Source organism: Microchirus variegatus (assembly GCF_963457635.1).
Source record: "Microchirus variegatus genome assembly, chromosome: 8".
Classification (NCBI taxonomy): Eukaryota; Metazoa; Chordata; class Actinopteri; order Pleuronectiformes; family Soleidae; genus Microchirus; species Microchirus variegatus.
The window spans coordinates 20,023,867-20,039,804 of record NC_139809.1 but is presented as its reverse complement, the minus strand read 5'-3'; the positions used below and the strand labels follow the sequence as shown (position 1 = coordinate 20,039,804).

Below are 15,938 nucleotides of genomic sequence, written 5' to 3'. Positions count from 1 at the left end.
TACATTAACCTCACTGCACCTTGGCCACAGCCAGAGGAAGACAGAGTTCATGTGTCCTTCAATAGGTGTGACCCTCCTTTGACCCTCAGACTTGGATTAAAGTAGTGTGATCTAAACTTAAAGGTGTTAGAGACGTAACAAAAACGGAGAACACACACAGGTATTGCCAGCTGATGACAACAGCGTCATTTTGTGGTATGTAGTTTGGTCACATGTGCCCACTGCATCTGTTCGTGGCTGCTGGGGTTGGAATGTTAGGTCCCGATCGAGCGTTTCCCTTTCCTGACGACTCAGTAAAGCCGCTTCTCATAACTGCATGTGAAGATTGAAAAAAAAAAAATACGTAAAAAAAAGAGTGAAGCAACAGCATTTTCTGTGTTTTGTGATTATGTTTTGCCAAAAACACAGAAACCTTCTAAAATGGAGATGAATGAATAGAAGACAAAGATGGAGCCATTATAACTACATGGATGTACTTACATGGCACATAAGAATATCTAATATGATAGCATGGACAAGAAAAAAAGAGGAAGAGAGAAGACAGTTTGATGGTGCTAAACACAGGCAAATCACATTTAATTTGATTAGAAAAGGTTTTTTTTGACAATGGATCCAAGTGAAGCTAAGACAACAAGTGGAAACAGATGAGGACAGAAAAACTCAGTTTAAAACTTTGAGGTCCAGTGTGTAACATTTAGGATGTTTTTCTAGCAGAAAGGGAATATACTACACATAAATGTGTTTTTATAAGCACATAATTGCTATTATTTGGGTTTTGTAACCTTAGAATAAGCATTTTAAATTTATTTCATACATACTCTTTAACCCCAGTGTCAAGTCAGTGCTATGACATGTTACTAACAGCTGTCTGAGCAACATACAGTCCCTGACAAAAGTCTTGTCACTTATCCATTTTGTAGAAACAACAGCTTATAACCTGACTTTCAATTAATCCACTGGTTTTAGAAATGGCTCATATGAAAGCTAAAACCCTCCCAATTATTCTGTTCAATACTAAATAAATTTAATTTGCTTCACTTAAGAATTTTTGATCATTTAATGAACACAGAAAGGTCGGCTTTTGGCAAGACAAAAGTTTTGTCGCCTACAGAGAGAAATGTGAAAATTAAACAAATAATTTACTTAAAATATGTTGCATAACATCAGTGAATGAAGTAGTGGTGCTGTGAGATCAATATTTAATATTTTGTATGACTTCCATTAACTTGAAGGACTACATCCATGCGGTTTGACAATGATTCATATACAATTTATTGATGAAGACATCAGGAATAGCAAAGAAAGCAGTCGTCCATGCCTCCCAGAGTTCATCAAGATTCTTTGGTTTCGTCTTCCACGCTTCCTCTTTCATTCTACCCCAGACATGCTCAGTGATGTTTGTGTCTGATGACTGGGCTGGCCAGCACCTTGATCTTCTTCGCATTGAGGAATGTTGAGGTAGAGATGGAAGTATGCGATGGAGCACCATCCTGCTGCAAAATTTGACCCCTTTTATGGTTGGGAATGTAAGAGGTAGCTAATATTTCTTGATATTTTAGGCTATTGATATTGCCTTCCACCCTGCAAATCTCTCGCACACCACCGTACTGGATGTAACCCCAGACCAATGATTTGTCCACCACCAAACTTAACTGTTTTCTGAGTGAATCTCAGATCCATGTGGGCTCCAGTAGTTCTCCTGCAAGTTTGGTGGCAGAAAAAAATCATGGCAGCCCAGGGACGGTTGGAGATGAGAATTGAAGATGATTCACCTCTCACCCAAGAGGCTTCTTCCCTTCCGAACTGGTGGGAAACTCCAGCTAAAAAGGGTCAGGGGGGACAGAGTCTGCTATTTTGTGTGTTGGAGTTTGTCTTTGTTGTTGTGTGTGTGACCATTTGTCCTTTCAGGACAGCATTGCAGGTGGTCGATAGTTGGTTTTGACACATTTGGAAAAGGGAGGGTTGAAAGGACGAGTCCACCGTTTGTTACAATCGGCCTTCTCAACATTTAAATCTTACACACTGGACCTTTAAGACTATCCAAACATTTGTGAGTAATTGTGAGAAAGAGTCACAGGGAGGGGGTAAAAGTCCGACTTACGAGTGGAGGCCGTGAACTCCTCCCTCCATTTGAGCAGACATGGTCCTCTTCTCAAACTTCAGCTCTCCTGAATACATCATCGACCTGAGAGAGAGACACACGCTGTAAACTTTCAGTCAATCAAGTCACAAACACACAAACAAATGATTCCAAACCTACCGTAAAATGGACAGACTCTTGGCTCCTATGTCCTGACAGCCATGTTGGATACCAGCAATGAGGTAAGGAACAAATTTGTGGATGGAGCCTTTATCTTGTACTGAGCCTGACACACCTTGGGCCACCTTGACTTTATCTCCCTCACTGGACACACGCAAAAATATTCATAAAAAATAAGTGTGTAGTTTACTAAAATCCACATTTACAGAGGAAAAGTCACTGTCACACCACCTGAAGTAGCGTTTCTGACTGTTATTTTTCTCCATGGCGTCCAGGGAGCCCATTCCTCTGTACTTCTTCAGACGCACACCATCTGAAAAGAAATATTCTCCTGGAGCTTCAGTGGTTGCTGCCAGCAACGACCCCATCATCACTGAGGACAGAAATAAGGGATTAAGTGATGTGTTTCCAATCAACCAGACCCCTGAAGAAGAGATAAAATGGATATATGGTGTGTTTTATATATATATATATATATATATGATATGCATTAATAGAAGCTGTCTCATTTTTATCTATTAAGCACTGTTGAACATGATCCCTCTCTACCTCACTTCTCCATTAAAACCCAGATTCGTCTACCGTTAACTGCACTCACAGTGCTTAATAATGCATCTTGAAATTCCCCTGATTCACTCTGAACTCGGTACATTAGCTTTTAGTTTTTAGAACCAAAAAAAAGGTTCAATGAATAAGAAAGTTGAGTCATTAAACATTTTAAACATTTACTTTGTTGCTCATTTCCCCTGCATGTTTGTTTTACTTTAATTGTTTCTAAAGTGATGTTTTTAATTAACTGTTATTATTCTTTTATATCTTAATGTCTTATTTTTTTGAATTTTGTGATACAGAATGTATCTGTGTTTGTTTTACCTGAATTTGATCATGTTATTGTTCTGTTTTGTATGATTAAAACCGCAGAGCAATGCAATGCAAAGCCAAATATCATGCACATCTGGATAATATGGCTTTTTTTTACCTGTCGACGCTCCCAGGGCCAGCGCTTTAACCACATGTCCAACCGTCTGAATTCCTCCATCAGCAATCACCGGCACTCCAAAACGTCGAGCGTATTCTGCCACCTTGTACACTGATGTTCCCTGGGGTCGTCCACATGCCATCACTGACAGACAGGAGTAAAATAATGAACACAATCATGTACATGTATGTGTACAAGCTTTTACTTTCATTTAATAGAAAACTTTATATACTATATGTATATATATATATATGTATAGTGCACACAGCATCCAACCTTCCTGAGTGATACAGATGGAGCCACATCCCATGCCCACTCTCAGAGCATCCACACCTGCATCTATGAGGTTTTTGGCCTGAGCAGCTGTCACCACTAGAGGGAATCACAGAAAGAAAAATAGCTAAATGATGAGGAGGTTGTTGAGGAGGAGGAGGTTTGACTCCACACATGCAGCGGAGAGTTCAGAAAATGAGTTCACCATTTCCTCCAACCACCTGAAGCTCAGGATACTTCTGTTTGATGTAGTTTATCGTGTTGATTTGATACACTGAGTTTCCTTGGGAGGAGTCCTGCAGATAAGATTTGAAGTTATGTAAAAACAGTTTATGTGCAGTCAGATTATGTACATCTTTAAATACAGTTAAAACCTACGAGGACGACCACATCCACCCCAGCCTGCACTAGGATGTCCAGTCTGTATTTGTCATCCTCCCTGGTACCGATGGCAGCCCCGCACAAAAGCTGCTTGCGAGAGTCCTTGGAAGCCAAGGGGTAGTCTCTGTTCTTTTTTAAGTCAGTCCGAGCAATGATGGCCACCAGTTCATCACTGTCATTCACTATAGGGAGCTTACCTACAGGGGTCAGAGTGCAAACAAAATGTACCATGTATGAGTCCAGTTGGAATACTGACGCCACAGACAAAATACTGTTCTGGCAAATTTGACCTTTTTTGCTCCGTTGCAGTATATCATTAGCCTCCTTCAGTGTGACTCCAGCTGGTGCAACGACTAGATCTTCTCTCTTTGTCATTGCCTAAATCCAAAAGAGGTTAAAGTTAATAAAATGGTGTCAATTATACACTTATTCAGCGGTGTAAACAAAGAGAGAGCCCTGCAACAGAGAGGGACCACCAGGACAGCTTATTACATTGGTCTATAGCAATGGCAATTTTTCAGAACCTCCCGAAATTTGAAATTAAATTTAAAGTTCAAAGTTAATTTTCTTTAAGAACGAAGTTCATAGTTCCAAAACTAGTTCATATACATTTATTTTATTTAACCTCTTTGATTGGCTGACGTCCAGCAGGCACATCTGATTCTTCAAAGTTGTTTTTTTGTTTTCCTTTTTTGTTTCATTAAAGTTATTCAAATGCTCAAACTGTGCCATAAAAAAGGATCCTAAAATGTCTTACCATCATTTATTCAGGATTCACAAAATGTAAAAAAAACACTGGGTCAGGGTTTGGGTGAAAACCATGGTAAAAACCCTTGACCAGTTTGGTTCCATGTTTTCCTCTTGTGTGCCTGAAGTCCTCCTGAAACACATTCTTCTACAAACACACATCAGTTTGAGCCTGACCTCTTCCAGCGGTCTGTCGTGGTCTTTCTCAGACAGGAAGTCGATGTCTCTGGAGGTGACGATGCCGACCAGCTTGCTGCCCATCTTGCCAGTTTCTGTAACGGGGATCCCAGAGAAACCATGGCGTATCTTGGCCTCGAACACATCGCCCACTGTGTGTCGAGGGCTCATCACCACCGGATCTGTAATGAAGCCCTGCTCAAATTTCTGAGAGGAACAGAGCACAGGAAGTGATGAGTTGGTCAGGAGACGTCTGGACAATGCAACAGCAGAAATATAAAAATAGACCATACATTCCTATACACCATGGATGTATTATATGAACTGGATAGAGCACCGCCCCCTCTGCCTTGAAGACAATTTTTACATGGTGGCCACTGTGGGTACTGCAACAGAAAACCCCATAAAAGCCCAAAAAGCAACTTTACCATTGACCGCAATAGTAAAAGAGACGCCTGTAAAAGTGTCGACAGGACACCTCGAGACATGGACACGGACTATTATAGATCTTTATATGGTAGTGACACTACTGCGCATGCTCTATGGGCCCCATAACCCGGAAATAAACGCAGAAGTCAAAAACTTTTTTGGCATATGTGCTGGGTGAGCAGCTTTATAGGAATGAACGGAAGCAAGGGGCGGTGCTCTATCCAGTTCATATAATAAATCCATGCTATACACAAACTGTTTGTTATTTAAAGATGGTTTCCATAAAAAAGAGGGGCACTAGGACCTAGGAGAGACAACTCTGTTAACCCAGGAAATAAGGGATACATTGGCTGATTGGCAGCAGGTGTGAGACACTTCCCTCTCCATGTGATGGAACTGTTTGAGGCTCTGGTAAGCCAAACATGATTGTTTACACATTATATTATATTTAGCTTGTTATTGCATGGTTTACCCTGAGGTGCATGATGTATTAAAGTGGGTCTGCCGTTATTGTCTGTAGAAAGAAAAGAAAGATATGTCTACAAAGCGCTACCTGTCGTTCATTTGAGTATTATTTTTAGTATTGTATTTAATACTGTTTTAGTAATAGTGACTTTTTTTGTTTGTTGGGTTTGTGTTTTAATTCTGTCTCTTTCACCGGTGTGGCTGGGGTGCTAGGAGTTCATGCACATAGTGTTATGGTTTGTGGTTGTTTTGAGCTGTTTTATTTTCTAATTAATTTTTTCCCCTAAAGTAGTATACGGCTGGCTGGTCTTCCCAGTGGTGACTGATCCTCTTCTTTACTTCATTATTAGAGTTTTGGTAAATTGTTTAATAAAGTCAAGTAAAGTCAAGGTGTGACCCACACTTCTTTATTGAAGCCCCTACCTTAAATTATTTGCTGCATGTTTATAATTTAACATGCAGCAAATAATTCATTCATTTGTTTTCATTTCATGTAAACAAATAATTATTTGTTTACATGTGATGTATGAAAACAATGTAGTATGTATTAATGCAATAGCATGATGATAAACATACAGTCAGTAGCTGGATTGCCTGTTATGTGCATTTCCAATTTGCAAGAAAACTAAATGAAGGCACAGTGCAGTACTTTGTAATTGAATATGTGCCTGTTTTTATGTTTGTGGGTATTTTTGGTGTTACAGATGAATGGAATATCACTGTGTGATTGGGGCAGGAAAGTGTTGCATTTTTCTGATAATCTTGCTTTCTCTTTTATCCAAACACTGCCAAAGTTGCCACTCCACACACTGGTGCCCTGAGTAAGTCGCCTGCCAGGTTCAACGCCCGTCAGGAGACGGACAGTTATGTGACAGACAGACAGACAGACAGGCGTTCCTCGCATTTATACTTGGATGTACAAAAGTCACTGCACTGGAAAAATCTAGGAAACTGCAGACGGGAGGAGGAATGTGTAGACTGATGAGGCCCACCAATCAATATCATAAAAACATGGCCGTCACCTGCTCTTCCTTTTAAACATGGCAATATTGGCCGAAGCACAGCTGCCAGTGAGGTGATAGAATATAGACAGAATGTTATATTACATACATTTGCCACCAATATTTTTAGTATAATATTAATAATAATAAGACATATTTTGGTTGTTATCACATTGATTAAATTACATGCATTACAACGCTTTGGGTCTATGGAAAAGTTCTAGATAAATGTAATGAATAATAATAATAATAATTACATAATACATTACATTAAATGCAAGTTTGTTGTTTTAATTGCATGTTTTGCGTCATGAATATATTATTATTGTGAAGTATACATTGTTCCATATCAAAAACAGCACTTTTATTTTTTAAATTCTGCAAAATTTATCATGAAAATCTTGACTGCGATATCATAATAGAATGTTGTTTTTATGATTTGAAGGTATTTTTTTCCCTCTAGACTGGCCCCCTCTTGAAAAATACTCGATGCTCATTGGCCCTGACTTGGTGCATGAAGCAAATATTACTACAATCATGAGTTCTTCTGAGGTAAACGATTTTAAAGTGTAAGCGTCTAGTACTTGCCTAACTCCCAACGTTTGCTTTTCAACAGCAGTGCTTTAATGTGGATTTTCCTTTACCAAATTCAGTAAACATTTTCAATACATTGTAATGGAAACCAGGCCATTGAGGGCAGTTGGTACCACAGTGAGTGTCACACATATCTTGTTGACCGCGCCTGTCTTACCTTGACTTTGCGCACCTCATTAGCCTGGAACTCTGCGGTGCAGTTATGATGAATGATGCCAATCCCACCCATCAGCTGGAAAGCAGCCAATCAGAGACAAAGAGGAGACACGATACTCATGTACATATAACTCAAATGTGGAACATTTTGGTGTACGCTTGCCACAGATTGTGGAGCGGGGTTTTGCTGAGCTGAGTGAACGTTTAGCTCTGTGGTGTGTCAGGTTGTGCTGTGCACTCACTGCCATGGCGATGGCCATAGATGACTCTGTGACTGTATCCATGGGAGACGAAATGAGCGGCGTTTTCAGGGTGATCTTCCTTGTCAGCGCAGATGTTAGATCCTAAAGTGTGGTGCATTTAGAAAGAGAAACATGTAATGACCTTATGACATAAAACTGTGTGTGTGTGTGTGTGTGTGTGTTAAATGAACACTGGTCTATGCAGTAGGGCTGAACAATTAATCGAAATTTAACAAAATCCCAATATGGCTTACTGCAATATTTCTTGAAGCCAAAATGTGTGAAATTATCATTTTAGATCAAATATTGTCCTGACCTGTACAGATAATGATCTGCAGATGAAAGAAAACCTCTTTGTTTCTCATGAATCTGCACAAATCATTTTAAAAATAAAATTCAAATGAAAATGGGAATAATCGAATCGCAATTTCAGTCAAAATAATCGCAATTAGATATTTATTCAAAATCGTTCCGCCCTACTGTGCAGCACAAAGACACAAACTCTCCTTGTAAACGAATGTTCAAAACTGATGGTGAGTTAGTGAGTGTTAGATAACGCAGCTGTGTCTGTTTTGAACACCTACTTATGATTTATCACCCATGTGACCGAGGCATGCAATTAATTGAATGTCCCAGCAGAGCAGGCAGAGACGAAAACAAAGCAAGTCAAATAAACACCACGGTGCTTAAGGAGCCTCGACTAAATTACTGCGATTCGTTATCTGGAAAAAACCCCTGACTGTGCAAAAACGGCAGATACACATCACGACCAGGAAGTTTACTTTGACCTCTCATGAACAGTGAAATAATAGTTTTGATGTTGGCATGTACAATATACACGACAATGGAAACATTTTACTATAAGGGTTCAGTTTTAACTAACCACTCATTAATGTTCAAGTTAATGGAATTATGAGTTAATATATCATTCAAGGGTCTATAAAGCTACTGTTAACGCTTTAATTAACGGTCAGTTAACGGTTATTACTGACATTAAGTAAATGTCTTCCTCTGGTTAACATTTATTCAATGTTCAAAATGTGTTTACCTCAGGTGACATTTATGTATACAATTGTATAATAGCATGAAATAATAATGACTTAACTGTTAAGCATCACATAAACAAACGTTGACCTTATTAATGATCCTTGTGACCCTTATTTTAACATGCATCTTTTAAATGTAAAACAAAAGCATTGCTCAGCTATAATTAAGCATTTATTTTTTATTAAGATTAAACAAAGGTTAATACATTATCAATTCTGCTCCAGTACTTAACGTACTTGATGTATTTGTGAAGTCTGTTAGTGGTGCATGACCCCATGGCTCATATAATAATAATAATACATTATATTTGTTGGTGCCTTTCTGACAATAAAGGTCACCTTACATACAAAACACATGGAGCATTATTAAAGGTTATGGTTAATAAATACTTAATTATGGATAAGTAATGTAATACTTATATAAACAGTTAACCTTGTTAACTGATGTTACCAGTAGCTTTATAATCCCTCAGATGTTTGAATGAATACCTTCATTAATACAGTATAAATAGCATAAAATGATTAAATGTTAAATCTTAAATGTATTAATGTACCCTTATTGTAAAGTTTTACCACAACAATATTCTGGACATATAAGGACGTATTAAGCATTCATAGCATGTGATATGCATAAGCACTTTTTTCCCAAATTTGTTATCTGGGGTCACACTTTTTGCAGATAGGCATGACCCAATTTACAATCTAATAAATCATGTCATGAAAATACTAATTTGTGTACAAAATAAATATCATTTAACTTTTATTAAAATTCACTTTGTACTCTCTGATAGACTATGGCTTTCTAGCAACTTTGAGATACAGTGAATCCCATAAATCCTTTAAATGTTACTTTTAAACTGAAGGCACAGATTGGGTTTGATTTAAAAGTCCAGAGATGCAGATGCAGAACTCTCTTGTCTTGTACCCATATATTTGGTGAGCCACTGTGCCACATAGTGTGGTTATACTCACCACCTCATCAGATGTGAAATCTATGAAGCCAGGGAGGATCAAAAAGTCACTGAGAGGAAGGAGACAAAACAGACATGGTTTGAGGGTAAACATCTCATACTTCAACTACAGAACTATTACGTATATTAGAGGATCATATCACTGTAATTCCTTCAATGCTGCAGTTTTTACAGTAGCAGTTCAACCCACTTAAATATTCTACATTTATCCTCTGCAGCACTGATAAATCCTATATATAGCCTCCATTAAGGAAACTCCACTCATTAGTGAAACACACACACACACACACACACACACACACACACACAAACACACACACAGTGCTTTTAATGTCCGTGACACCACTCAGACTTATCCTTGAAAGTCTCATTCATCATAATCCTCCATGTTGGAAACAAGCAGATGTGTCATTAGTGATATTACTAAACACTTAATGTTGCATGTTGCATAATTCTCTGTGCCATTGGTGCATGTGCACATGCTGTGTGCTAGAAATGTGTCTGTGTTTAAGTCCACCTTTTTCATATTCATTTTTATACAAAGAACAAAATAATCTATTTATAAGGTTTCTTCAAAAAAATAACTCAGGATTCTTCAAACTTGGAACAAGAACAAAAAACTCAACAATGGTAAGAAAAAAAAGAGTACCAGAAATTCAAAAAACATAAATAAAATGTGTTAAATAGTTGACTACCGCAGAGGATTATGGCCAGAAGATTCCAAACGTTTTTGGAAAAAAACTAAAAACAATACAAATGAATAGAAAACCCAAAATTCTGAGATTAATGTCCAAATTCTGACTTTAATCCTTTAACACACGTGTCAAACTCACGGCCCAGGAGCCAGATGTGGCCCACCATGTCATTTAATGTGGCCCGCGAGTGATCAATTGGTCTTAAAAATCTGTATTTAAATAGGTCTATGCTGCTTAAAGGCATCGGTTGACCATGAACTACATTTCCCACAATGCATGGTGATTGTGTTACCCGCAAAGTGACGGCACCGTCACTAGATCGCAGTGTATCACGCATGCATCATGCAACGAGTGAAATTGAATAAGTAATAAATACAGAAAGTTATTTAGCAATATTATGTTATGTAGTTACCTTTAGTTTACATTATATTTGGTTACATTTAGTTACATTTATTCTGTATGACAGTTACATCTGGCCCTTTGAGGGCAACCATTATGCTGATGTGGCCCTCAGTCAAAATGAAAACCCCTGCTTTAACACATACGCCTCAGAAATGATATTATATTTTGATAAAAGTTCTGTAGCCCATTGTTCCACAATAACGTTCAATATCTGACAGTTATTTAAAATTTACTGCATATAAAAAATAGTGTATTAACAATTTAAAATGAAGAAAACCAAATACAGTTTTATCAAATAAAACACTGTAGTTGTACAAGAACACCAGATTCTGTGTTAAATTTAAAATTTGAGCAGTATAAAACATATTTTTTCTCAATGTCCAAAAACAGGCCCAAAAATGAAAACTATGTACAGACGTTTTCACACTTTTTCCCTATCTGCTGACAAAGACGCTGATTTGCCGGCTTCCTGCAACAGCGCTAGTGAAATTACCGTAATATCCATGTTGTCTTTGACCTGCAACTGCTCAGCTTTCAGAAACCGTTGGAATTTCTCTGATAGCACAAACCGTCGCATAATTACGGTAATGCTAGCACAAACGTGTCGTCTGCGATCCACTCGGTGCAAATCGTCCCCAGATTTAAAAGATGCTTCTTATTGATTGCAAAGTTCAAATCTGTCTTGAACATGAAAGTCTAGACTCATATGGCACTTGAGGGCAGATCGGCAGCTCAACAATAGCATTTTCTTACTTGTATGTGAGTCCATCACCAATGGAGAAGAGTTGCTGTGCTGTTAAACCGTCTTCAGGAACATAACCTGTGCCTCCACTGATCAAGTAGTCAGCCATGCTGAAATAGGACGACACACATTAATCATGGACGTGCGCTTTAGAAAGACATTTATATTCATGTCTTTTTCTAAAATGTCAAATTATTATTTAAAAATGTGGCATTGCATCAGTTTTCCATTAAATGTAACACTGTATACATGGGGCCCACCACTTAATATCATGTTATAATACTAAATGTTTTATAACATATATATTTTTTTTATTATATTACTAATGTATTACATTAAATCACATACTGTATAAGCTTGTTTAGTGTTTTAATTACATTTGTCCCTGATTTATTTCTGTTTTTTGACATTAATTTGTTTTGCGTCATACATCTGTTTTTGTTGAAAAGTACACGTAGTTCCATATCAAAACAAACTCTTTGAAATGTGTGAAATATCTTACATGTGATATCATGATGGAATATTGTAAAACTCATATTGCCCAGCCATGACTCTAGACCAGTCCCCTCTTGACCAGACTTTGGTGTTTTGGTTCTATTGCACCACTCACCCACTAATGCAGCTCAGAGCATGTTGGCACATACAAGTTCTGTTTCCCCAGACTCTACTTCGGGACCCACGTTTTTAAAAATGGTAAACTATCATGACTCGGATCACATCATCAGTCAGGACTAGAGCAAATGTGTGTATAATGTAACCACTAATTTACAGCCATACTGTATCTGTATTCACTTTGAACTGGTGAACCATGTTATGCATGCTAATTAAAACACATATTAATACATAAATCTGAACTAAATGGCTGTGAGAATTCAGCGAAAGAAACTGTGGGTCCTGACCCCGGGTTTGGGAACCGCTGTGTTCACAGACAGCTGAAAGTGGAAAGGAAGATGAAGACAAAACATTTGTCCTGTTCAGGGCAGATAAACAGGGAGCTTCAGCTAAAGTCACTCCTCGCTCTCTCTTTTATACTTAATTTTTGAACATAATATAAAACATTTTTACGGCCCGTTTTTCAGCCTCGTCGCCACCCATTGTGTGATATTTCTCTCCTGCTGCTCTCAACTTTTATAGTAAGTAAGCAACTATTAATTGCAATAATTAATGCAAATCTACTGTCAGAAAAAGATAAACATAATTAGCCTTTTAAAGTATTTCATTTAATTTAATGCTTTTGTGTACATATATTCACATATTCGATTAACTTACAAATTTGATGTGTATTATGTATTGTAACATTAATAGGGTAAATATTCCTTGTCATGTTTACATTATATATTTTATATTTTTACTAGGGCTGTCAAAAGATTAACATTTTTAATCAGATTAATCACAGGATAGCTGTGGATTAATCACGATTAATCACGATTAATTACCATTCATAAATATGCCCAAAAAATTCTAATTTTCTCTTTATATTGTTGTAGGAACGGAGAGATACATATAAATAAATAATATAAATGTAAAGAACAATAAAATACTGTAAATAACTTGTAAAAACCTATACAAACTTAGTAAAAAATAAACATTACATTGTAAAAAACCCACATTATAAGACAATATAAATAAATAGAAAAAATAAATAACTTTAAAAAAAACAACTATACATTGCACTGTAAATAACTCACATTATAAACAAAATATAAAGTATAGAAGTTAAATAGTTTTCTTACTAAACTCACAGCAGGAAATTCCTCATCAGCACTTTGAAGCACTGCTTCTACTAGTTAGCGTTAGCGTCAGCTAGCATTCTGACGCTAATGTTAGCTGCTGTCTGTGTCCCCGTTAGTTAGACAGTGACTGTTAATGTTATGATTATATCTTTATCTGCGCCAGTAGCGCCACTTACAACTGTGTGTCTTTCTTTCTTTTTTCTTCATCCTCTCTTTTTTCTTCCTCTTCTAACTTCCTGATTGATAACTCCTCTTCATTTTCCTTCAGCTTCACACAGGTTAACGTGAGGAGACGTGGGGCCCCTTTAGGGGGGTTTCCTACTGAGATGTCAATGCTAATCAATCCTTGTTGTTTAAGGGGTACGGGGATGCGGCTGCTCACTGATGCATTTAGGCTCCGAGTGTCGGGAGCCCCCCTATCAGGTCGGGGCCCCATGCAGTTGCCCGCCGCCTTGCCTGTTTATAAACTGCACGTCTACTCGTAGCGCGATGAAAGTGAGAAAGTGCATTAATGTGTAAAAAAAAATAATTTTGACAGCCCTAATTTTTACTGATATTTTTGATTTTATACCACATATTATTTTTGTAGTGGTTCTTAACCTTTAATACCAAGAACCCCCAGAGAAAACATTGCACAAAATATTTTCCTAGTTTTCCTAAGTACTACCAGAGGAAGCTTGTGTACCACTGGTGGTACATGTACCACAGTTTGAGAACCATGGAGGTAATGGAACCTTTTTAACTCTTGACCTCTGTTTTCTCACACGGAGTCGAATCCAATTACAAATGTGGCCGGACATGCTAATAAATAGAAACAGTCCTTGTCAATGGAAACTCCTTCTGTGACGACAGCACAGCAGATAAGAGGATCTGATAAATGAGCTTCTGAGAGCACACGGCATAACATCAGTGGGTCAACATCAGAAAACATTGCATTCACAATGTTATAGTTGGAAGTAAAGTAAAGTCACATTAATCAAGAAAAGGAAGACTAGTTTTAAGTATTTCTTACATGACAGTCTTGTCTAGTTTGTGGCCTGTTTCTTTATTATAAGGAACATTAGAGTCTAGAGTTACTGCAGATTAACAAGCTAGTTTCAGTTATTCTAGCCAAGGAAAATTTGCTTTCTTTATTGGTAGATTGTTTTTTCTTAAACCTAGAAAAGTTGAATCAATAAAATAAAAAAATATTTGACATTTTGGCAGTGCTGCGATGGACTGGCGAACTGTCCAGGTTGTACCCCGCCTATCGCCCAATGTCAGCTGAGATAGGCACAGCACCCCCCGCAACCCTCTGGTGGAGGATAAAGCGGTAGATAATGGATGGATGAATGGATTTTGGCAGTGTACCTTTCTGCATGGAGTTTTCATGTTCTCCCCGTGTGTGTGGGTTTTCTCCAGCTTCCTCCCACAGTCCAAAAACATGCAGATTTGGGGATTTAGGTGAATTGGTCACTCTAAATTAATCGTAGGTGTGAGAGTGTGAGCGAATGGTTGTTTGTCTCTATATGTGGCCCTGCGTGATATGCACTGCACATGCCCTGCATCTTATTGGTCCAACATTTTGCACAACATGACATTTCGTAATAGGCAAGTTGCTGTGCTATGTCAGCATTATACAAGATCCCCCTCTAGAAGAAGGAACTTGTCTACAATTAAGCATAGTTCAGCTTTTTATCTAGAGTCTGATTGTGGCCACGTGGCCCAATAATGCATGCGTTGCTGCACAGGTCCTTTTTGTTTTGGTGAGTCACTATTGTCTTGTTTATCCACTTATTGATAATACAATTAAAACTGTTTTAACATCAACAACAATGTAACAAAGGTTACACACTGCAGCTTTAAATTGAAAATAACTGTTTCCACAAACACTGCATCTAGTAAATAAGCTCTGACATGATACGTTCAAGACCTTGCTATGGTATTCAGAGAAGTGAGTGTGGGACAGACCTTTCAGGTTCAAATCCAGCTTGTATCCGTGTAGCACTATATCGCTGGGCCGCAGTCTCGTGTCCATGCCCATGTGGCGTCGGGTGGGTGTAGGCGCCAAAGGCGTGGGCTTGTTCTCCGTCTCTGTTTGAGATGCGAGGCCGCGCTGGCTCCATGTCGCCCACAATCCTCCGGTAATCAATCTGGTAATTGTCCCTCTCTCCATCTCCAAAGCGGTCATAACCATGACCCTCCATCTCTGGGAAATCCAGGGCTACAACCTCCACAGGGCCCCACCACCTCAAACACAAACACCTACTCACTCACTCACTCACTCACTCACTCACTCTTCAAGCACTTCTGACTTGTATCGTGCACATGAACAAAATCATCACACCCTCACACATACACACATACACCAAGTAAACAATGTCCCCAGTGGCTCCCAATAGCAACACACTCCGATTCAATTATAAGCTCTCATGAGCACCCATTGCTTTGAGTACATGCTCACACAAACACCTTTCAGACACACCTGACATGAGAGGCTAGCTGTCTGTCTGGTCAGCAAATCTGCACAATGGACAACACGCAACACACGATATTTCACAAACTCAGCTTTGCATACAGCAGAATGAAACAGATGGTGATGTCTGCTTCTGAAATCCTTCAAGCAGCAGCAGCAGCAGCAGCAGCAGCAGCAGCAGCAGTAGTAG

At 38.4% G+C, this 15,938-nt stretch overlaps 1 protein-coding gene across 3 annotated transcripts; it reads right to left on the bottom strand.

Annotated features, from left to right (window-relative positions):
- Positions 1 to 208: 208 nt before the first annotated feature.
- On the bottom strand, positions 209 to 11,670 carry impdh1a (IMP (inosine 5'-monophosphate) dehydrogenase 1a; the record flags this gene model as incomplete). 3 transcript variants are annotated; one of them, XM_083893579.1, is made up of 14 exons in its annotated part: positions 11,572 to 11,670; positions 9,723 to 9,771; positions 7,705 to 7,806; positions 7,464 to 7,538; positions 4,818 to 5,024; positions 3,891 to 4,271; positions 3,718 to 3,808; positions 3,516 to 3,611; positions 3,240 to 3,383; positions 2,492 to 2,633; positions 2,261 to 2,404; positions 2,102 to 2,185; positions 481 to 497; positions 209 to 312 (listed from the first exon to the last, which is right to left on the bottom strand). In XM_083893579.1, exons 1-14 carry the CDS (start codon positions 11,667 to 11,669, stop codon positions 209 to 211), a joined length of 1,734 nt encoding a protein of 577 aa, XP_083749705.1. In that variant the 5' UTR covers position 11,670. The 3 variants fall into 3 exon arrangements, with proteins under 3 accessions (XP_083749705.1, XP_083749706.1, XP_083749707.1); XM_083893580.1 differs by lacking the exon at positions 481 to 497 and having other exon boundaries at positions 291 to 312; positions 3,504 to 3,611; XM_083893581.1 differs by lacking the exon at positions 481 to 497 and having other exon boundaries at positions 291 to 312.
- Positions 11,671 to 15,938: the final 4,268 nt, after the last annotated feature.